Source organism: Ambystoma mexicanum, chromosome 2q, assembly GCF_040938575.1.
Source record: "Ambystoma mexicanum isolate Mex_15411 chromosome 2q, UKY_AmexF1_1, whole genome shotgun sequence".
Lineage (NCBI taxonomy): Eukaryota > Metazoa > Chordata > Amphibia > Caudata > Ambystomatidae > Ambystoma > Ambystoma mexicanum.
The window spans coordinates 363,353,274-363,376,923 of NC_090924.1; the positions used below are offsets into that span (position 1 = coordinate 363,353,274).

The window sequence follows — 23,650 nt, forward strand, 5'->3', positions numbered from 1 at the left end:
AAAAAAAAAAAAAAAAAAAAAAAAAAAATCATACTTCAATTGTTTTTTTAGGAATGGCCGGACCAAAAAAAAGAAAAGAAAATAGCGTTTGGAGGAATCTTCAGAGCAATCCATGGGCAAGGTATGGAATTCATACAGGGAAGAATCTCCATCTAAAAACCGACAGGAACACTAAGGTTCAGCAATTACATTCACCTCGAACTGAAACAATATGCAAGACACAAATTTGGGGACATCAGTCTCCTGCGTAGCAGTGAGACTTGGAGCTCGCTCCCAAAGGAAGAGCACCTCAAATTCAGGAAACTGTAAAAACATGGCTCTTTACCTCACCAAGCTAAAGAGGTAACACTGGCAAAGGAAAACCACCAACACAATATGAAACTCCAAAACAGTATCTCCCAGAGAAATAAAAAACACTCGACCCCAAACACCATAGAATAAGATTAACCCAAAGCACATAAAAAGACTCAGATGACCGGCAACTAACCCTACCAAAAACAATTCAAAACACTGAAGAAAGCATACACACCTTGCAAACTACAAGCACTCTACTCTCCACAACACCCAAGAGACAAATAAACCACCCATATACATGCACCACATAACGATCAACTAAAACAAACCAGCATACAGCGACTGTTTTTTCCAAACTGAAGCTACCAACAGAATATCAAATCTCTCACACTTTTCCCTCTCAATCCCACCAACTAAACCAACCCAATGTCCACCTGGAGACCATGAATATGGCAGCAGAAATCACAACAGCATAACATAACTTAATCATCTTTGCCACTAGTAACCACTCCATGGACCTGGAGAAATTCGTTTCCTGTAAACTGTCCAGTGTCAAATCATGCTGCCGTTCATATACATGAGCAACATCAGCATTTAAAAAGGGTTTTAATAAACTTTTTGGGATAGATGTGAATTATAAAAGCTGAATATTTTGACAAAAAACATAAGCCAAGCAGATTAATTGCCCAAATGATATTCTTGTTGTTGGGCTATACATTTTATGAGCATGCCCGTAACCCCAGGGACGAAAACATGATCACGTAATTACAAAGCAGCTTGCATGAGAACACAGGGAATCTATAAAACACGTGCTCTAGCACAGGAATACTTGCAACAGTTTTGAGGGGGGCAAAATGATCGCTCTAGTCTTTGTCCAGGTATCGCATTGATCATTGTACACTGCCTAACCCTCAAAGTCAACTCAAACAAGCATTGGCAATGCCAACAGTTTGGGCTATTGTTAATTTATATGGCACTGCCTGAAATAGAAGAAAGGTTTGTGGTACCCCATGAAATGGGGATTAGAGGTATAACAATGAAAGTGGGGGGTACCATTAAAAGTTAATTGCACAGTTCAACATGTAAATGAGCGTAAGAGAAGGGCACAGAGGGGCTTAGCACCTCATCGTTAAAGTGCAAGAGGAATTCAGCAGAACGTAATAAGAAGTAAAACTAGCAGAATAAGAAGGGGGGGTTAAACAGCTACCGGCAAAGTGCAAGTGCTATCCTATAAGCATGATTCTTCTCTGTGGGCCTCAAGGTCACCAAAAATCAAAAGCAGAGGGGGTTCAAAGCCAAACGAAGTCTACAAGGAGGGTCCAGAAGGACACTCTTGGTGTACCTTCCTAACAGGGCCTTGTTTTGCTATTTTGTTTAGGCATGTGGTGGTTTAACTATGCCCAGTTATAGAGGGATATGCAGATGGGGTATCCCAGGGGTATTTTGGTGCCGAGAACCTCATGTGTAGATTTTGCATGGACCTGGTCAATTGCCGAGGACTTCTTTGACCAAATACACTTGTTCAAGGCTGAGATTCTGGGTGTATTTTTTATTCCTTGTTCCATGTTTTTGTAACCAGAATCAGGGATTCTCGATCAAGGTAGTGGATGGGTCCGATATCAGTAAGTAGAACTGAATTTCTAGGACACGATGCTCACGCCAACTTCTTTGTTGTCACTTAAACACGTTTAAGACAAGAAGCCAGTTTCCATTTTCTTAAATCAAGTAACCTACTGGTCTGACTTTTGTGCGACAGTGGGTGGAAGAATCATGGATCCTAAGCGGGTGTGGGGGGGCTTGATGCAGCAACTGTGCGTGAGCAAAGAAAGGGCATAACAGTTCTTTCCAAATCAGGTTTCATGAAAGATTCTCATGCCAAAAGGGTGTGTTTACAGGCAGCAACTGTTTGTCTAGACGGAATCTATTTTGGAATTGAAATGGGTTCCAAACAAGACTACAGGTGCCTAATTAACCACCAAGTTCTTCTAGAAGGTTACATTTCTATTGGAGCTATATGCTGACCATTAGACAGTTTACAAGGATGTGTATGGCTGCGGGAACTGTAGCCAATCACGCAGCTGCATTAAGAGTGCAGTAGCTGCCATGGGAGCAGGCTAACAACCGCGCCCACACAAGCAAACCCAGATCTCCCTCATTGAAGAGAACCGAAACCTTCTGGTTCTGCAAACTTAGACCATTCGTAATTGCTGCTTTCTTCCAGGGCTACCAAGAACTGCCCCCTGTGTGACTCAACTCCAACAAAGTGGCTCCCAGTGTACATCTCCCAAGCCACAGATCAGATCCGAGACATGAAAAGTGATTAACAAGCCTACCAGTGAACGAGAGGATAGTGGACCAGGGAGATGTGTTTAACACACAAGCACCCCTAACCTGTATGTCACCCACTGTTCCAGTGCACACACCCATTTGCAGTGTGGTGGGGGTAGTACGCTATGGCACGTGGTGCGACGAGTCAACCTCGAAGTTTGATCTTTTATGATGCCCTGTGCCATAAATAGCCTACATTAGCCAAAATCTGACTCCCATCTATGACAGTCTTACCAGGGGTCATGCAAAACATGAGAAGGAAGGATTTCCCCCGGCACAGTGTGTGAATGGTGTGCTGGAAAGGAGAGAGCACCATGAAGGAATTTGAAGCACAGGAGGCGATGCTACCATCCCTAGCAGAGAATACGAGGCTGGCAGGAAGACATTATCGAGACATGCCAGGAGCAAGTTGCAAAAAGCCTAGTTGAGAAAGAAGCAATGAGGTCTGCTGATTAGTCACACCGGCGAGAGACAGAACAAGATACTGCTGAGTCCAAACGTCAGACAGCAGAAAAGGGCAGAGCAAAATGCTAGACAACAAGCCTCTAACAACCAGTTCAGATCTACAAAAAGCACACCTGAATTCCGCTTGCGAGAGGCAAAGAGACATTATGAAGTACAAATGTCCAACTTAAGATGCCAACTGAAGGCTCGAGCGTCGATGTGCCAACAAAACACCCAAGGCAGAAATGAAGAGGTGAGGGACGCACTGTTGGCGAATGGCAAGATTCTGGGTGCCTCAAACCAGGGAGAGAATAGGGAAGCACAGTCTAAACTCTGAGAATGGTAAACTACCAGAATACAGGCAAACTCAGCGAGTAGAAAGGTTAGCAATAGGAGTAATATGGACCCAACAGAATAAGTCAAGAGTGCACTTCGGGGAACGGATGCATTGTGTGAATAAGCAAGAGAATGACCGTGCAGCTTATTGAAATACATGGACCTAAAGCTGACCGTGCAGCTTATTGAAATACATGGACCTAAAGCCACGTTTTGGAGGTGGACATCAGAACAATGCCCGCTTTTCTTTTTACTAGCAAAATGTGCACACTGCTAGCCAACCGAGAGAAGCTGATTTACTGTAGAGAGCCACTGACGAAGATTTGGTCCAAGGTGCTAGAAGTTAGAGGAAATTGTTCTTGCCATTAAGAGCAAGTGAAAGATCTGAAAATAACGTACGTTTAGTTCTGACTACTTTATTAAATTGTCACAACTTGATGGCAGCGAGAGTTGCCGGTTTATATGTTTGCAAAGAAAAGTGCTTCCGTTTGGTTAACAACATCACGGATTCAAAGTACTTATGAATCCACAATTCATGAGTCACCTCACTTTTCCTTGCAAAAAATATGTAGTTCAATTACATATCGTCTGCCACCTGGGTTAGTGGTCACTAACGCCTATATGGCAAGATAGAGGTGTTCATTATTCCAATTTCTCCTTAATGCCGCTGCCTTAGTCCCTTCAATCGCGCATTCAAATCCGGGCAGAAACGTGGGCACGAATGATTAGTTCTGCGGTACCTTTTTACGAGTTCTTGGATTAACGTCCTCGTAGCCAGCCTTGCGTTTCCTGGATCCGTTTACTTCTATTTAGATTTGAACTTTTGGGCTCAGTGTTCACGTATCTAGAGTTATGGTTCCATAATCAAAGTTCTTTAAAAAATGGTGTTCAATATCATACCAGATTATTCCAGTTCCCAAAATCTGCAACAATCAGGTCACCATTGTTGTCCAGTCTCGACACTCAATTTAGATACCAAGAGAGGCTGAAGGGTTGAGTCAACCAGACCAGGTTATCAAACACACTTCACTAGACAATGTTTTGTTCCTAAGGCGAATATGTTGTGCTTGAGCCATCTGTTATGAACTTGAACAAAAGGTCACAAGACAGCGCTGTAAAGTCACTTATGTCTGTATCACCACGACACCTAGAAAACAATATTCAAAATCGGCTGATCTCTTTATAAGGATGCATTTAAAAAGAACCAGACTATTGGATCTTGTCAGCAAACGTGAAGTGCCTATGCTTTTCAATGTTGTGATTTAGACGGGGAGATTACTACAGATAGCAACACCTGCCTCTAAAAGTACTGTGTGTCCCCTCCCACCAACTCTCCTCCAGAGGGCCACCAGAGAAGCAAATGACACGTCAACACGTCCCTCGGGAAAGGCTAGTTTAGTGGTAGTTTTAACTTCTGTATTGTACAACTTGTAGTGCCTGAGTTTATAAAGGGGAAATCCATGACTACAAGTTCCAGAATGCAAAGCTAAAACCAGAACGGGACTAGTACCTACAATATTAAATGCGGAAGTGCTTGCATGTACGACTCGCATCCACTAATCAAATCCGTAACAGGTGGTGGCAGGGAGGGTCGTTCGTGTGTCAGAACCGCTACCAAGTCCACCTCCTCCAAAACTATAACGAAAAGGTGACCGAGATTACTAGTTGGTTGCTGACCCGCTCTACCAGGACTGCCCTCTAATATACCCTGAGATTTACAAGTTGATTGGCCAGCCCTGTTTAGAAATGATAGTCATAGTCAGCACCAATAGGTTGTGTAAATGCCAGCTGTGTCCAATACAAACCCCACGTAACATGAGACATTGCCTTTAAACAGCTGATGTCTGTGCTTAAAGTCGATCTGAAGTTGGCAGTTGCGGGTCTATAGTGTTCTGCCTAGGGAAATTGATTTTTTAGTTATTTCGCAATATTTGTCCACAGTTGTAGAGCCTCCACCACTAGTCCGACCCAATATGGTGTTGGTTCTATGGGGTCTCCCCTCTTCGCAAAATGTTTCGGTTCTTGGTGTGCGGCTCCCTTCCTTGTTCAATTTCTGGATTCCAAAGGCTATGGTTCTTAAACACAGGGTTGCCCTTGCTTTCAGTCTACCTGCTTGTAGTTCTCAAACACGTCACCACCCTAGTTATACCTTCTTACCCACTTACCGTTACATCCCAGATATCGTATGTGTATCCGTTTTGTTTACCTGCATTCTAGTTCTCATCGACGCCAAACACGGTTCTAAACTCACATTGAAGTTATCTATACTATAGCCGCCGCTTTTGAGACATTCAACTGCCATCGCCACGTCCTTACTTAACTTACGTTTCCCTGAAAATTACCACGAACCCCGCCACCCTGATTTTGTTCCCCATGCATTATTCTTGCCCTCATCTGCTTCTACGGATTGAGTGCTAGACCACCACATCACCCTTCCCACGGCACCCAACCAATCTCAGTTGATGTCTGCTCCTGTATCGCGGATCACAGTTCAGCGGCAGTCACTCCTTCCCTTCACACCCCCATCCGGCACTCCGTCTCGCCTGCAAAGAGAACCCAGGCCGGCTTTTTCCATGCCCTTATTCCCGGTACCCACCGTCCTGGGACGCCATGATGATTGTGTACTAAGCGCCGCCCGGTGGCCGATGGGAAAAGCCAAGCTGACAAGCTTGGACCCCGTTGGCACCTGTCTGCAGCACAGACCGGAAGTGGGAATAAGAACATTGGGAATCATAGAGAGGAGCAGGGGGTGTAGGTAATGCCTGCATTGGAAGTTCTGAGTCCTACGAGACGCCCATATATGATAACACCATAAAGAGGCACGGCTGGCGCAAGGTGGCATTGTATCCATTTTCGAACAGGCAGTTAAACCACACGTTACTTTGCTTCTTTAAAGTGGTACCCCAATCCAATATGGCCACCTACCATCCAGCTGACAGTTTATGGGCGGGGCCTGTCACGAGTAGTCTTTTCCAGTCTCTAAGATAGTACGTGTCGGTTCAGTCTTTCGACGATGAAATACGACTCTTGTCTTACAAATGAAAGGTCGAGACAGCTGGCTGGTCTGCATAAGCGAAACCTAAGCAACTTTAGCAGTCGTAGCGCAGAACCTTATGCAAACCTGGGAAAAGTTCAGGACTTTCCTGGGTTCTTTTGGCAGCCTGTATTTTACCACTGCTGTAACAGCAGGTGCTCCAGTAATTAAGTGGTATTTTATGGTCGCCTCTTAGCAAGACTCCAACAGCATGAGTACAATTTTTATCGGACGCGGTGTAAGAATGAGAATGGTGCAGAGCAGTGGTAGAAGTGTTGTACCAAAAGAAGTAGTAGAAATGTGACCCTAGCGAGGAATAGAATAGGCAGGATGCGAGTAACGTGCAAAACGTTTTTCAAGGGTTGTAGCCATGCTGGCTGACAGCCAATTGAGTTAAAATAGATTTCCCTTAAGCTGAAACTGCTATCGGATGGTAAAGTGGTGAAGTGTGCTTTAACTTCACAAAGATCAGTTCCGGAATGGTGAAAATGGTTGCAAAAAGTAGTGGAACTGTTATAAAATAGTGGAACGCCACTCCCAACTGTGAGGGGGCTGCCTCCAGTCTCTGGGGGCAGCCTTCTGACGCTGTCGGGATCACCCGACAGCCTGGGACACGTCGGCGGGCAGCCAGCGTGTCTCGGGCAGGTAATCACCCTGCGGTGCCCCGGGGTCACCGGGCGCACAAACCACCGTGTGGGGGTGTCACCCCCCTGACTCCAGCGGTCGCGGCCCCGAGGGCACTCGGGCCACGCCACACTCACAAGGCCACGACCACGTGGCAGGCCCACACCACACAAGAAACACAGACACGAGTTGCCACTTCCGGGGGCTCTGCTGCTCTGCCCTCGCAGCGCCAGCAGAGCCCCTTTTATTAAAGGAGCACGTGAGCGTCATGACACAGTCACGGCGCTCACGTGACCCAAACAACCAGACCCCCACACAACATCCCTTCTTTATTATAACCAAACAAAATTAAACAAAAACCCACCACAAACATTTGGTGCATTCCAGTCGGCGCACCACCTAGCCGCTACCCCACCCCAAACATTTTTCTCTTTTGACACCGCAAGACAAAAACAGGTGTGCTCCAGTCCCCACACCATGGGGCCCTATGACGGGGTCCTCCCACTCAGAAAATTCCGGGATCAAACTGGCCCTCGGCGCCGCTGCAGGACAAGAAGAATACATTCTCTTCGTACTCCTCCCCCAAATCATACGGTGCTTCTCGGGGACTCTCCGCCACCTGGACCGCCGCCACTTTGGGGGTCCTTCTACCCTTCACCTCACTCCCCCCTGATGCCCACATCATGCCGGCTGGGGCTGGAGCGAGACACACTCGTGCAAAATGGTCTCCTTTCCTGCACCTTCCACAGATTTGTCCCATCACCGGGCAGTCCTGCGGGTGCACCTCCTCAACCTTCACTCGCTGCGTGGGGACCTCCATCTTTAGGTGGTATCTAGAGGAGTCCATGACCGAGGCCCGCGCCTCTGCCAGTTCCTGGGCCCGGCCAATCTCCAGTATTCGATCGAGGGTCAGCGCTGGGTCCTTCAGAACCTGCTTGCGCAGTTTGGTGGAGCTGCAGCCATAGATGATTTGCGCCCGGATCTCGTCCTCCTCGAAGTTCCCCAGGTCACAGGCCAGTGCAATGCCGCGCAGCTTCCCATGGAATGCATCAAGGCTTTCCCCTTGCTCCTGCTTCGCACACCTCATCCTGAACCTCTCATAGTCCCTGTTGACCATAGGTCTGAAGTATTCGTTCAGGGCTGCGACGGCTGCACCGTACGATTGATCTCGGGGCTTTAGTGTCTTGAACAGTCTCTGGACGGCCAACCCGGCAGAGTATAGGAGTGTCGGGCGTTTGGCTGCGTCTTTGATCTCCATTGCCTCGAAGTACAACTCCAGGTTCTCCACCCAGGCCACCCACCGGGCACCCAGGCTTGCCGGCGCACCGAGGACATCAAAATGGGGTATTGGTGCCAGCTGACCCCTACATACCCCTTCATCGTCCGACATGATGGTGGCAGGTGAGGACGTCATCTGCTACTCACTAGTGTTGATGTGCGCTTGCCGTTGCCGGGCTCAAGTAGCTGTCGATGGGTGCCTGGCGTTCTCCCTGCCCAGGGGCACACGAGCACTCCAGGTGGAGCTGCAACCCCAGGGTTTAGCACACGTGTGACTTGTGGAGTTGCACTGCCCGTTTCCCCGGGCCCTTCCAGAGTCTCTTCCTCCCTGGTTGGTTTCACCGGGGCAACTTGGTCTTTCCTGCCCAGGGCGCACGAGCACTCCGGATCGGAGCCGCTACCCTCAGACTCAGTGCAACTGGGACCTGCAGGAGGGGTTGACGTGATATTATCCTCGCCCCTCCTCTGAGTTGCCTGGCCAGGTCCAGGGATTACCCTCTTCTTATTGTCCTTTGGCCTTCCCAGGCTGATCACCGCTGCGGCCCGGGCACTGGAATCCTCTTCCTTTGGGCCCCGTAGGCTATGTGGGAGGTGGCTGCTCCTCCTTCCTTTTATTATTGGCCCGGACGCTGATGGGCCTCCCTTCCCTTTGTCTGGGCCACAACGTGATGAGGCCCTGCCCCTCCTCAGGCTGCGTTTCGGCGAATGAGGGAGAAAAGAGCGAAAAAGGAAGCTTGATGAAGGTATTCCCTTCCCCTTGTCCAGCTCGTTACAGCCGATCAGCGCTGCAGGCCTGGTTGCTTAGGCCCTGCCCCTTTTCTTTGTGTAGGGCTGCGGCTCCCCTTCCCCCACGCGGCTCCAGCCACACGGATGCAGGTAAGCTCAAGGGAGGCCGCCTGCAGCTCCGTTACGTGCGCCCCTCCTTCACGCACCGTGTGGAGAGAAACTCGTTCCTGACACGCGACATCGCCCGTCGGCAGCCCGGGGCTCAGCTGTTGTGCTCCCTGCTCCGATGGGCCATGCGCCCCGGGCCGAGCACCAGGCCCTGCCCCTTTCTTTGTCCTCGGGCAGGGCGGCCGCACTAATCCTCGAGCGGATCCCTTCACCCGCCCACCGCGAACACCAGCAGGTGGGCGCGACTTCCTCGTCGCCAATGTAAGGGGGCTGCCTCCAGTCTCCGGGGGCAGCCTTCTGACGCTGTCGGGATCACCCGACAGCCTGGGACACGTCGGCGGGCAGCCGGCGTGTCTCGGGCAGGTAATCACCCTGCGGTGCCCCGGGGTCACCGGGCGCACAAACCACCGTGCGGGGGTGTCACCCCCTGACTCCAGCGGTCGCGGCCCCGAGGGCACTCGGGCCGCGCCGCACTCACAAGGCCACGACCACGTGGCAGGCCCACACCACACAAGAAACACAGACACGAGTTGCCACTTCCGGGGGCTCTGCTGCTCTGCCCTTGCAGCGCCAGCAGAGCCTCTTTTATTAAAGGAGCACGTGAGCGTCATGACACAGTCACGGCGCTCACGTTGCCCAAACAACTAGACCCCCACACAACACCAACCGTCCCTTCGACCACTGGTGCATAATCGCTACCATAACTTACATGTTTCTCTTCTTCGCCCCAGTTTACTCATGAGGTACCACTCTCCATGGCTCCGACAGGAGCCATTTTTAGTTTGGGTTATAAGGTGGTGCCTAAGTGTTCCCTATAAACCGAAACAGGTAGGAGAGATGTGCCATTTGAGGGACACACAGCCTGTTGGCGTTGTTTGGTTATTTCCCCAACCATTGTCTACTCCTAGCCATGCTAATCCCTATAGCATAGTTCTCAACTCACCCACTTTGTAATCGGGTCGTTCAGCCTCCAGGCTGCCCACACCACAATACCCTTCAATGGGCTCTCGAGCGCCCAAAATAAAATCTGCTGTTTTCACCCGCCCATGGGACACAAAAGGTTGAGAGGTATGCCTTATGGCCTTTCCCACAAATTGCCTGCCACTCAACACCCAAAAGCATCCTCTAGGGATCTCTTCGAGCTAGAAGCAGTAACGTCACACTTTAGCCTGCTAAGCAGTCTGCTGAAAGGTACTGGCTTAATTACAGCTGTAAATGCCACTGGTGTAATATTATGTCCTAACCGATTGTGTCTTCAGCCACTTGAGTTATATCTCTAGCATGCTCCGAAGTTCGATTAAAACAAGCAACAATAAAGTCAAACGTTTTTACTAGGGTATTAAAGAGGTATTTTCCAGGTACTGCCATGCATTCCCAGGTAATCACTCAATTTTCTAGCTATTGCGATCTTATGGCCAGGTATTAATATTATATCAAACACCTAGCAAATGCCTATCCCATGCCTACACAAACGTCCAAACTGCTTTGCTAATGCTTGTTCTTGAGTCTTGCCGTTCCCCCAAATCCCTGCCTCACCCCTGTAGGTTGAATAACTCCTTATCTCCACTTATCTCTTCCTCATCCCACTACTTACCTTTGAGGTTTACCTCTCCTTTCAGAAAAGCATATCCACTACGTCTGCCCTGTGCCCCTTCAGGAGATATAAACACCTCAATACCACAATCCTTGGTTAGCATCTTTCCTTTCTTCATCAAGGACACTAGGTCATGGACGGGGCCTGGAACCTTCTCTTTTTGCAGGGCTTGAGCATAGCTCTCAAGTTTCCCATGGCCATGCGCATACCTGCCAACCTTTTCAAATGAAGGGGGGGGTGACCTGGAGCCGGGCACTCAGAGCTCCGTCCTTGTGCCTACATAGATCCTGCGTAAGTCCTGTTACCGAACGCACCAAAGGTCAAGATGAGGGGGTGGAGTCCTCCAGATACGATCAGTGCATGTGTGGACTGGCGACTTTGTGAATTATCCACTGATAACAGAAGGAGCAGCCGACTGGAGCCAACAAGCCACCATCTTGTGGTGGAAAGCAACCTCCGATCCAGCAAAGAGCCGCTCTATCTGGGCATGATCTCTGAAGTCCGTTGGTCCGGTTCCTTCAGGGTGAAAGGAAACCCCGACACTGGGAGGTTGCTGATAGCGAGGGGCTTGGATGCAGACGCAGTGGAGGTGGCCCGCTGCAGAGGTAACGCTCTCCTCAGCTGGGGAGCCAAAGGAAACATCAGCTTAGCTGTGCAGTGGGATGGTCCTAATGCACCAACGGACTTCAGTTTGATAAGCAGGTGGGGAATGTCAGCGGTCGGCTTGTATCTGGCGTCCCGAGCTTTACCCAGAAGATGTGAAGGGGGCAGCAGCAACAACAGACGTTGGATGAATATGTTCGTAATAGAGGCAAACAGGCCCAGCAGACAGCATAGGAGGCTGGGAGCAATGTCCCGACTGAAGGTACAATCACACTGGAGAAACTCCTGGAAGCCATGCAGGACTCCAGAGCTTCACTAGAAAATAAGGTACAATTATTGAGCACTGAGGACTCGCTGGTGAGGGCGGACCTGAAGAAAGTTGTACAGGAGCACCTGCAGCATTCTAAGTGCCAGATGGGATTACCAATACATGATCTCAGGTCCAAATAACTGGACAGACTCAAAGAATATGGCAAATATTACTTTATTATGAGCTCAGCTCAATAAAGTAGTGAAACCTGAATAACAAACAGATTTTAGCTCACACACTTGAAGCATTTCAGTTACACAAAAGGCTTTATACCTCAATGTACGCCAGTTATGACGTCATCCTACATGAGAAACAGTAAAAACCTATCAAATGGAGGGATTGGTTAGGGGAACATATATACCAATAGCTCATTTAGGTATTATTAACATCATTGGATGCCCTTTATCAATTAAGCATGCCTTGAACTACCTCTAACTGTGTACAATACAGATAATAGCAGAATAACAGCAACAGATTGACTTCTGCATCAACGTATAATCCTTCATTGCACAGGTCCTCACGATTGGTTGGAATTCTCGCCCACCCTTTGACATTCAGCTCGCTAGCAGCACGTAAGCGAAATGAAACCCAGATGATGGGAACAACGTCAGACAGCTGCCCACTTGGCCAATTAGCCTACCATCTCTCATCAGTTAGGCCCTAAGCCTAGGCTTCTTTTTAGTTGAACTTGGTGACTGTTCTCTTCCTCAGAACTTTAAAGGGATTGAAGGTAGATTGCTATCTTTGTCTGGAGCTTTATGAATAGGACTTATGTTCTGGTCTTGCAGCACGTGTGAGGAGACCACAATTCTGTCCATTCTACCCTTCTATTTTGTGCTATTTAATTCAATTATACTGGGTGCTATTGCTCCTCTTAGCCCCTGGAGACTTGGTTGCTCCGTCTTGCATGTGCTTTCTGCATCTTTGTTTGTCAATACTCGGCACTTGCAAATGTTCACTCCTTTGCTTAATCTAAGAGAAATGTGTTGGGTGTAGGTAGATTATCCTCTTTGACTCTTTTTGTGTCTTGCAATTGCTTCTTGCTGTGGCATCTTTGATCCTAAGCCCAGCAAATATTATTTGTTCTTGCACAGAGTTGTATTCCAGCCCTTATCAGCTCTGCAGCCTTGCTCTCTCTCCTTCAGGCATCTCCCTTACTATTTATGCAGAGTTGATGTCCACTTTACCTGTGTTATAGTTTCTACTGCAGCAAGCTTCTATATATCTCATCTACCTTGCGTTTATGCATATATACATCTACTGCATCTCTTCTCACTTACCTTCTCAGTGTATATTATTTCTTCGGGTTACATGTCTTTATAACAAATGACTAAATAACAAAAACCTTTTCAGTGAAAGATAAATAGCAAAACATGTCAAATTCTTTTTCTCTTTTTTAATTTGGGGGGTTCTCCCGAAAACCCATATCTCCCCAGCTTTTTTACCACTCCCAAACCCCCCATATATACTTTTAACCAAAAATGCAACAATTTGTTCGTTATTTATTTTTCACTGAAAATGTCATTTGTTATTTCTTTTTCGTTAACACTGTATACCATTTCTTCGTACTTGCATACATTTTCACTCTGTTACTCCAGTCACATCTTCTTTCATTAAGTATTCGCATATCATTTCAGTGTGTCCTCGTGTCTTCTCTTCATGACATCACTTTACTCTTGTCAGATTTAACTTATAACTCTTCTATGTTCAATGTTGTCTGCAGACATCCTTCTACCACCTCAGTTTGAGAGTACATTCGTTACAGTTTTCTGAGCTCATATCGTCTCTCATATCTTCGATGCAGTATTTGGATAATACCCTGTGTCATGCACAGTGTCTTATTGTTCTTCCAATATGATGGAGGTGAGGGTGTGGGCACTATTGATGACGGGTGCATCTGCCTCTCTCCATTCCCCCCTCTGGTCGAGTCATCGACCACCTCCTCAATTTTCTTCACCTTTTCTTCACGCTGTTTCTTCTGAATCAATATCTTTGTAACCCGCCTCAGGTTACCTGCATTCTTTATGTGCCTGTCCACACTCCAGGTCATATGGCAACACTCCCCATTCAGTTGACAGAACACCCAACGTCCCACATAGTTCTTATGATCTTTCGGGTAATAAAACTTTGTTCCTGAGGGTGCCAGGGGACTTCCTTTCAGGTGCTCACGTGTGGTGCTTTCAGTCTGTGTGTACTCGTCAGTCACAGCATTCACGTTGATCATTATCTTCATCCTGATAGCTTTCTTTGCTGTTTTCTTGCACTGTCCTATGTTTATTCTTACAAGACAGAATTCCAGCAATACTAACACTAGTATTGCTCCAAGCAGGTTAAAGGCATTCGCCAGCCGTGTTGGAACCCACGAAAACAGGGACGAAAACCAGTCTTGATCTTCGGTTTCATCTACGTATTCCTGCAAAGTTACTGCTTCTGGCAAGGTTCCATTTCCCCTTCATGGGCAGGTGTATGTACATCATGAAGGCCTGATCTTGGCGCACACACCTCTTTCCAGGGCTGTAATTAAGTCGAGGACATACCTGTTCTGGAGGGCTATGAGTCTGATGGCCCTCAATTCTTGTCTAATCGAATGAATCCTTTTATTGTCATATTAATTGTTTGTAGCAGCTCCCATCTGGTTATTTGTAACCACTTGGTGTTCACTGCAGTCTGAATTCCTGACATGACTATGGCTGTATATATCACTGCCGTTCTACTGAGCAACCTATGCTAATCAGGAATGTTGTGATAAGCTTCTATTGATTTTGCTGAAAATAGTTCTCTCTCTTCTGTCGGATGAGGTTGAGCGACCTCTTCTTCCTTTGATATGCATCCATTTTCAGAAAGCTGTCGATATGGCGATCATTTTGAGCAATCACCAATGCAGGAACATATATGATCACTATAAAGCATATTCCTCCCTAATTTCTAGGTAGCTGCATATAAGCCTTGGCTCCATAGGCCTAATAGTGGCTGATTAGCAAAGCCAGCAGTTCCTCCATTCATTCCTAGTGCATCAATTATTTGCTTGCATCCTGTATTTTCTCCAACTTTGGCCCTTGTTTCTGAAGTACATTCTTCATTGTTAGTATGAATACATGTCCTGCTTCATTTTCAACCCATGTTAATAATTTCAAATACTTAGCCCATTCTTTAAGGCAGTCATCAATCACTATGTGCACTATCTGTACTGATGCTGTCATCAATAAATGGGCACTGCATGCTAACATTCCTTCTTCTCATCCTTTACTGGTGGCTACTCTTCCATATACCAATAGCCGAGGTCTCTCCCAGCATCCTAGCAATCCTGGTGCTTCCCATGTGTCTGCACAACCCAGTCTCTTTTGTTCAACAGTCTTGTCTGTTCTCCAGTCATACCACTGAATGAATATAGGATCATTCTGCTTCTCCAATCTGGGTCCTTTTCCATTTTCTGCATTTCTATGTACGCATCTTCATATGGGACAGTCCTTTTTGACCTCCATCGCAGGGTTGCCCATCTTCCTTCAAATTGTCCTCTTGTTGTGCATGCCACTAGATGGCTGAGACACTTTGCATCATTTATAGGCATTTCTCATGTGATAAATGTTCTGGCTGTGCTCATGGCACAAGGGATGAGAGAAGACACATAGCAGCTCTCATCTGACGTTCTTCTCCCCACCCTCTTCATGTGCTGATACCACAAGTTATTCTTTAAATGGGCTGAATTATCAAGGTATTATTTATATCCTCTTGATCTTCTTCAGGATCCCTCTTAAATATCACTTGTGCTTTTTTAGGGATAAAAATAGATGTCTCATTGCTAACGACTTCAACTGCATTATAGAACATTATTTGACGAAATGCTATAATAAGGAAGAAAAGACAAAACATTGTACAGAATGAAGTTACAAGAAATATTGCAAAAGAATTCATCGATCATGCTGGGAATGTGTCTTTCATGAATTGGAAAATTCCCATTCTCTTTTAACAACATGTAATTCTTGTTACCTTTTATAACAACCAGACTCTTTTATAATTGAAATTGTAATATCATTGCAAAGATGATCCTGCAAATGAAAGGACTGCTTTTATGATTTCCCAAAAACGGCGACAATATCAACGTGTTGTCTCACTAAAGCTGGATAAGACTGAAGTATGTAAACAAAAACATTATGCAGAAATGCATACAACATTGTAGTCAACATAAAGTGTAATGTGCGGTCTTTGTGTTTTATCTTTAGAGCTTTGTCTCTTTAGTCTCACTGGAATTGTTCAGTGGATACTTTGCAAAGTTAATTAGTTTTCCCTTTAAACTTGGGAATAGTCATTGGCAAATAGTTCAAATAGTTTTTACTTCATCTGTTCTTTGTTTTGGCTCTTGGTAGCTGATGCGATCTGAACTTGTGGAACCTCTTCTCTTGCTTCATTGTCAGGGGATGCAGGGAGGGTAAGGGTCTCTCCTTTATATGATAAATATATGATCAGTTATTTATAACGCGCTTAATACCCAGAGGTTTCTAAGTGCGGACCCGGGGATCGAACCTGTGTTGCTCCATGTCGTCTTGCTTCTAAGGCAAGCAGGTTGCCCATTGTGCTATCCTCCTGAGACTTTGTGAAGTTTTACATCATTCAAGTGTAACCAAGTTCTTCTTTCTTCGATCTTCACTGTTGTGGGAGTGACTCCCTCTACTAGGTAGAGTCCTTGAAAACGGGGCTTACTCCAAGTACGGACAAAACTCTTTACAAGCACTTGGTCACTAGGGTACAAACAAGGTTGTTTCAGCAAGTTTATGGGACCAACTGTTTAGCTGTCTTATTCAATCTTCTTCCACCCTTACCTCTGATTTTTGATCTGTTGGGAAATAAAAGAAACACTAGCGGCCATATTTGTCAAATAATCATGCATCTCATTCCCTAATGGTTTTGCTACACTATGGGCATCAATTTCTATTCGAGTGGAAGTAGCAAGGGGTACTGTAATGCAGTGTCCACTCCCCAACTCACAAGGAGTCAGGTGGTGATCTGAGCCAGGATGGTTTCTCATGCAAATAATGCAAGGGGTAGGCAATGTAGCCATCCCTTCTTCAAAGTAATTTTGATCTTAACTATCCTTTCTTTAAGGAGTCTGTTTAGCCTCTTACAAAGACCATTCGTCTGTGGGTGATAGACAGATGAAAACTTGTACTTTATGCCTAATAAAAGTGTGATCTGTTTGAACATTTTATTTACAAAATGAGACCCATTATCAGACCTCTGCACTTCACACATACCCCATCTAAGAAACACCTCATGTACGAGAAACTTGGCAGCACATGTGGCATCGGGGTGTATACATGGACCTACCTGAATCCATCTTAAAAGGGGACATACTACCACTAACATGTATCTGTAACCACTGCATGTTTGCAGCATATCCACATAATATATATGTAGATGCTGAAAAGGACCATTGGGTGAAGAGATTGCTCCTCTCACTGCTCGCAAAGTATGCCCTGCTGTGAACCTCTGACAGATAATGCAGTTCACAATAAGCTGTGCAATGTGTTCTAACAAATTTGGTGAAAACCAGTCTTCTGCGATCATGGCAGCAAGACTCTCTCTAGTTGTGTGCGTGGGGTATTGAAACTGCTCCAGCGCCACCTTTAATAATAATAGAGGCCTAACTGGCTTTCCAGTACTTTCCTGTCTCCATATGGCCTCTGTGGGGGATAAAGAGCACCCCTGTCTCTTCCATAAATCCTGCTATTTTTGTGGGGCTTGACCTTGTAGCTCAATTAACTGTACAATGGATAACATATTAAAACCTTCCTTCACCATCATACATTGCTCTAAAATTTGCTTAACAGTTTCTACTTCAAAATCAGAAATATTTGGAAAATAAGCTGACCTTTTCGCTTCAATATCTGCAGCTTCGTTACCGTGGGAAATCATGTCTGCCCTCTTTGTATTAGCTGCGCATTTCATCACAGTGATAGCCAATGGGAGCTTTAGTACCTTAATGAGTTTGTCCAATAAAGACGCACGTTACACTGGTGTGCCGTCTGCGTAGAGGAAACCCCTCTTTTTCCAGCGTGAAAATCCTGCCTTTATGGTTGATGTCACATAGGCGTAGTCAGAGTACACTGTCACTTCCTCATCCTCATAGCTCTGTAGTGCTTCGATAAGTACCACTAATACTGCAGCCTGTGCTGAACAATGTGAAGGCAGTCTCGCACTTGCCACTACTTCAAATTCACCATTCTTTTTTAGCTTCACTACTGCTGATCCTGTATGCCTCTCTCCTGTCATCTGGTCAATTTTTGAAGAACCATCAATAAATAGAACTACCCCCAAGAGCGTTTTTTCTAACATGGGGAATATCATCATAAAACTCAGTATATGTCGCATAGTCATGTACAGCTCCTTCCCTACTGGTTCTGCTATGAACGCCATTGGATTCACTAAACATCTTACAATTTTAATCACTGGGTTCAAGAAATTCACTTCATATACCAATGCTCTTTATGTGGTGAATGTACTTTTGGTTTTCTCTAAAATGGCATATAAGGAATATTCGACGAATAACGTAATTGAGCTACCCATTGTAATACTTGCAGCTTTTTCAAATGTGAAAGCAGCAGCAGCTAATGCTTGTTAGCAAGGATAATATTCTTTCATTACTGGGTCTAAAATACCACTATATTAGGCTAATGGTTTATGCCCATGTCCTAATGTTATCTTCTGCATGAGTACTGCTGTCATTACTTCTCTATTTGAATGTGAGAATAAGTACAAATCTTCATTATAGTCTGGAATATCTAACACAGGATCTGTACAAATTGCCCTTTTTAATTCTTCAAATCCTTCAATCATCTCATCTGTCCATATTATCTCCTTTTTACCTATCTGTGCTTCCTTGAGTACTTTTAAAAGTGGTTGAATATATGTACTGTAATCAAAAACCCAGGCCCTACAATAATTACATAGGGCTAAATATTGTTGCATTTGCCTTACTGTCTAAGGTTTTTTGAGTCTTCATGATTGTTTCTGCTCTCTCAGGTGTCACTTTTCTCCCTTCTTGAGAGATTAGCTGTCCTATACAGGACCTCTTCCTGGCAATATTATAATTTCTCTTTGTCTAACTTGCAGCCTTTTTCTGCTAGTATGGTCATTAGTTGAACTGAATCTTTTCTGCATTTTTCTTCTGTTTTGCTGCATGCTAATATATCATCTATGTACCGAATTACCGTACTCTCAAGTTGTTTGTTACCTAGGCCCATCTGACAGACCATATTAAAGATTTATGGTGACTCACAGTACCCCTGAGGTCATCTTGTATTTGTTCAGTGCTAATTTCTATACGAAAATTAGGTAAAACTTGGGAGTCCTCATGAAGGGGAATTGAAAAGAAGACATTTTTTAAGTCTATAACTGTAACATATTTGGCTTTAGCTGGGATGGTACATAATATTGTAGCTGGATTTTAAACCAGAGCAAACTCTGCGTCAACAATATGGTTTAGGGGACATAGATCCTGAATAAATCTCCACAACCCCCTGTTGCTTTCTTCAGCAGGTACACAGCAGTGTTACATGGGGATTCTGATGGCACCAATATTCCCTGCTGTCCTAAAGCGGAAAGGGTTTCAAATATACCTTCATCTGCTTCTCTGTACAAGGGATACTGCTCTGCTCGTGGCAAAATTGCTCCTTGCTTAATTTTAACTGCTCCTGCTCCACTCAATAGACCCACGTCATAAGGACTGTTGGTCCATAAGATGCTTGTCACCTTTTTTACTCTGGGGTATTTCCCTATTCTCAACTTCTATCCAATAGCCAAGGCTTATGAAAAATACTAGTTCATCCCCTGAATACTCATCTCTGAACAGTTCCTCATCTGTCACTTTTGTTAGACTATTTCCTTCGTCAAGAGCTATTACTGTTTTCCATGCTCCTCTTACGCCATCTGTCCCATGAACGACCGTCCTTTCTTCTCTTACTCCTGCAGCCTGTAGTTCTGCGGGAATAACCTGTCCTTCCTCGTCATCGATAGGTATTTGGGTTCTAAAAAAACATTTGTCAGGTATTCTCAACAGTTTACCTATCAATCCAGGAAGCCATGTCAAAAAAATATTTACTCCATAAAAAAAATATTTTTGGGTCTAAAGGAACTCCTCGTAGGGCCTTTTGGCCTGTAAAAGCTAATACGAATTCTCTTAAATTCATATAATGTATCTCTGGGGTTGAAACACTATCCGCTTGTCAGGGAAAGATATCGGCATGTTAAGTTTTGTCATCAAGTCGCGTCCTAATATGTTAACTGGTTTCTGCTGAGAATACAATAGTGGCATAGACATATCATGTTCTCCCATCGAAATTGTTAAATCATCAGTAAAAGGAGCTAACCTCGTAGCCCCAGAGAATCCCTGTGCATTCATGGCAATGCCAGGCATTGGGTACTTTCCGTATCGAACACAGGAACGAGTTTCTCCAGTGTCTACAAGAAACAAAAATATCTTGCCTCCTATCGTTACCCTGACCCTCAGTTCCTCTGGGGGTCTGGTGTCACTGATAGTACTGAACACGTCGGGTTACTCTGAGGGCTTTACTATTGTGGATATAAATTCATCCCTGTACCTGTAAAAGGGTTTCCTCCCACTACTGTCACACTCCCTATCCGGGGTGTGGATGCTTGTGGGGCTCCTCTATTCGCATTCCGTTGTTGCACCATTGCTTGTTGTATCTGTGCTTGCTGTGTTTGCATAGGCGCTTGCTGTGGTTGCCCTTGTGGCGACTGTGATTGCAACGGAACTTGCTACGGTTGCTGTTTTTGCAGAGCATATGTCTGATTCTGCGTGTGATCTTGGGCAAAATGTTCCTGCGGTTCTGTGTTATACTGTGGAAAATAGCCTATTCCCCCTCTTGGAACTTGCCAGTTCTGCTGCATGCCCCCTCTACTTCTACACGTACGGACCATATATCCTATCCTCCCACAATTCCAGCATTTTTGCACCTGTACTCCATTAAATCCTCCTCCTCTTGAGGGCTTTGAAATTCACCTCCTCTACCTCTAGGTCCATTCCCTCTACCTCATGGCCAAAAACGTTACCCACCTTGATCTATAGAGTACACTACATTGCTTGGCTGTGCTGGCTGGAACTCTTGTGTGGCCATGCTTTCACCACTCGTCAATACCGCTCCTTCTATGGCAAATCTCAACAATTATTTCTGAACTAACATTGCTTCCTCCTGCTTTTTATTCTCTGATTTTTTCTTATTCTTCTCTTGTAATAATCGATAATGATGTAAAATAGTCAACTGAATTTCTGGCCGTGGCTTCACTTCCATCCCTACCTGATTCTTCATCTGCTGTTGCACCGGCTTGGGCAGGCCATGACGTAAAATATGATAGAATATTGCTACCATTTTATCCCTCTGTTCCCTCATCTCAAGACGCCAAAGTTCTTGAATTTCATGAATAAGCACCCATTTTCCTTGTCGTAATACATCCATGTCTAATTTGTCAGTATATTGTACTCTAAGCACCCGCCATACGTCTACTCGGCAATAATTAAATGGCTCTCCCGCATGTGGCGTGTTTTGTGCTTACACACTCGAATAAACCGGATCGTCTCCAAATGCCATCAGCTCTCTCCCCTTAAATAGCTGCTAGCAGGCCTTTTATGTCACCCACTGCTAACGTATTTCCTGCTGTCATTCTTTCTAACTCATAAATCATGTTTTCCGCACCTGCAGTCAAACCCATGGTATATATTGTGGTCGTCCTCCCCCTTTCTTTAATAATGGGAATTGTGTAAATCCTGCTCTACAATCGTACCCACCTACACTTCTTGTCTTCCAGGTGGGTCTAGTTTCCGCCGTCCGTCTTCATCCTGGTAATTACCTTAATCTACTTACATTAGTTGGGGATATATCCCCTGCACTGAGTGACCATGCTTGTGGTCATTCGGCATATGGTGTGGGTTCTGGTGTTTTTTCTTTTGGGTCTTCTAAATCTGACCACTTTACCCATCTTTCTATATTTGGATCTATTGGAAAACCTCATGCGCCTTTTCTTCGTGCTCTTTCATTTTCTTCCCTTTCTTCGTCTGACATCATTATACCTCAGCTGGTATGGCTGTTGTCCCTTTCCTCATCATCAAGATCTAGTATGCTTAAGCGCAGCGTTCTAAGCTCGTCCATCATTATGCCATCCAATCTTTCTCCTGTTTCCTTCGGTGGAAATTCTTTGATGCTCCCTTTGGGTTTGTAACCATCTTTCTCCCTCATTTGGCTAAATAAATCCCCAATTCTTTTCCCTATGCCTTCTGCCTCATGCTTATCAGCCCATGTCTATATTCTCGGTCTTCCTTTCAGCTCCCAGCATAGCTGTTGTGACTTTCTCTTTTCTTCCCATCGTTCTTGTGCTTCGATTGGCATTATATATCTATTAATGATGTGATGTAATTCTTCATCCCTTTGTCCCCTATTCCTTCTCATTTCTTCTTCCCATCTTCTCATCCCCCTTTTGTCTTCTTCCTCTCACCTTCTTTATAACCTACATTCTTTTAATCTATGTTTCTATTTCTTCACATTTCTTCTCCTCTTTTATCTCTTTCTCTTTTTTCTGTTCTTCATAGCTTCTTTGTTCTTCCTTTCACTTCCTCTCTTTTTCATTCATTCCTTTATATGCTCTTTCTCTTACCCTTTCCTTCTTTTCCCCCTCCTCTCTTTCTTCTCTCTTTCTAACATCTTCAATACCCTTTCCATATAATTTGAGTAATACCTGTCCTCCCATCCACTCGTTCTGTACTTTTGTCAATTCATTGGCTTTGTCCTTCTCTCCTTTTTGTCTCTTAGTTTCTTCTTTTATCTCTACCCCTTCTTTCCTCACACTCTTTATCTTCATCGCGTGCTGAGATATATTAACATTCTTTAATCTTGCCCTCTTCTAAATTATCCTCAGTACTACAAGCCGGGTTGGGGGGTGAGGGGGCTTTTGCGTATGTCGGATTAACATCCCCCCTGTGAAACCTGAGCCGGACCACCTGAAGTTCTGGAAGCAGCTCAAAACATTCCTTTTCACCTCTGCTTTCTCTCTCTCTCTCTCTCTCTCTCTCTCTCTCTCTCTCTCTCTCTCTCTCTCTCTCTCTCTCTCTCCGCTGCTGACCCACCTTTCCGCTGTGCTGGCTGGTTGCCTGGCTATCCTCAGAGTCTCACTGTGTACCAGGCTACTCCATGACCAGTGTTAGGGGGAGGAAGTCAAATCTCACCCCCTCACCATTCCCACCATGCCTACACCACATGCAAGTTATGAGGGGGGAGTGGGCCCCACTCCCATGGTACCTGATTGCATGATGTAACACAGAAATGTACCTGTAACACCTGAACCCCAGCCAACTAATGAACGCCATTTTGTATTAGAGCAGGCACCATCTTTTAACTGGGCCCAGAAAATCATCCCTCTGCAAATACCAGCTCTCCCCATCCACAGCGCCTCACACAGCAGAGAGAGCCTAATCCCCACCACCTCCCTGCCTCGCCCGCTCTGCGCGAAACTTGTTCCCACGCAAGTCCAATAATTTATTGTTGCAATTGTCCTGCATCACTTCCCCAGATTATGCTTACTGCAGAATGTGAGATCATAGCCAGCCTTTAACACAAGTGCCCATCCATCTCTACTATACTGCCCATGCCCTTTCAACCTCCACCCGATAGGCCAAGTCCCACCAGTCCTTGACCCCTCACCCTCTTTCATGCTGAGACCCCACAGACCACCTCATGTTGGCCATTCGAGAACACCCACCACAGGCCTAATCCTAAAACCGCATTATATCCTCCTAACAGCAACACATGCCTACCTATATCAGGAGAATTCAAACAAAGCCGCTGGCAGGTCAATCCCCTGGGGAGGGTACCTGGGTGCTGGGATAAATATCAAAGAGAACCTCAAA

General features: G+C 45.5%; 1 protein-coding gene across 1 annotated transcript in view; it reads right to left on the bottom strand.

Annotated features, from left to right (window-relative positions):
• Nucleotides 1-6,133, bottom strand: part of UBFD1 (ubiquitin family domain containing 1) — a 391,487-nt gene extending 385,354 nt beyond the window's left edge. Inside the window, exon 1 of the mRNA XM_069647393.1 lies at nucleotides 5,999-6,133. Within this exon, the coding sequence (XP_069503494.1) occupies nucleotides 5,999-6,014 (16 nt within the window). The 5' untranslated portion in view covers nucleotides 6,015-6,133. The remainder of the gene's footprint in view (nucleotides 1-5,998) is intronic.
• Between the last annotated feature and the right edge of the window lie 17,517 nt (nucleotides 6,134-23,650).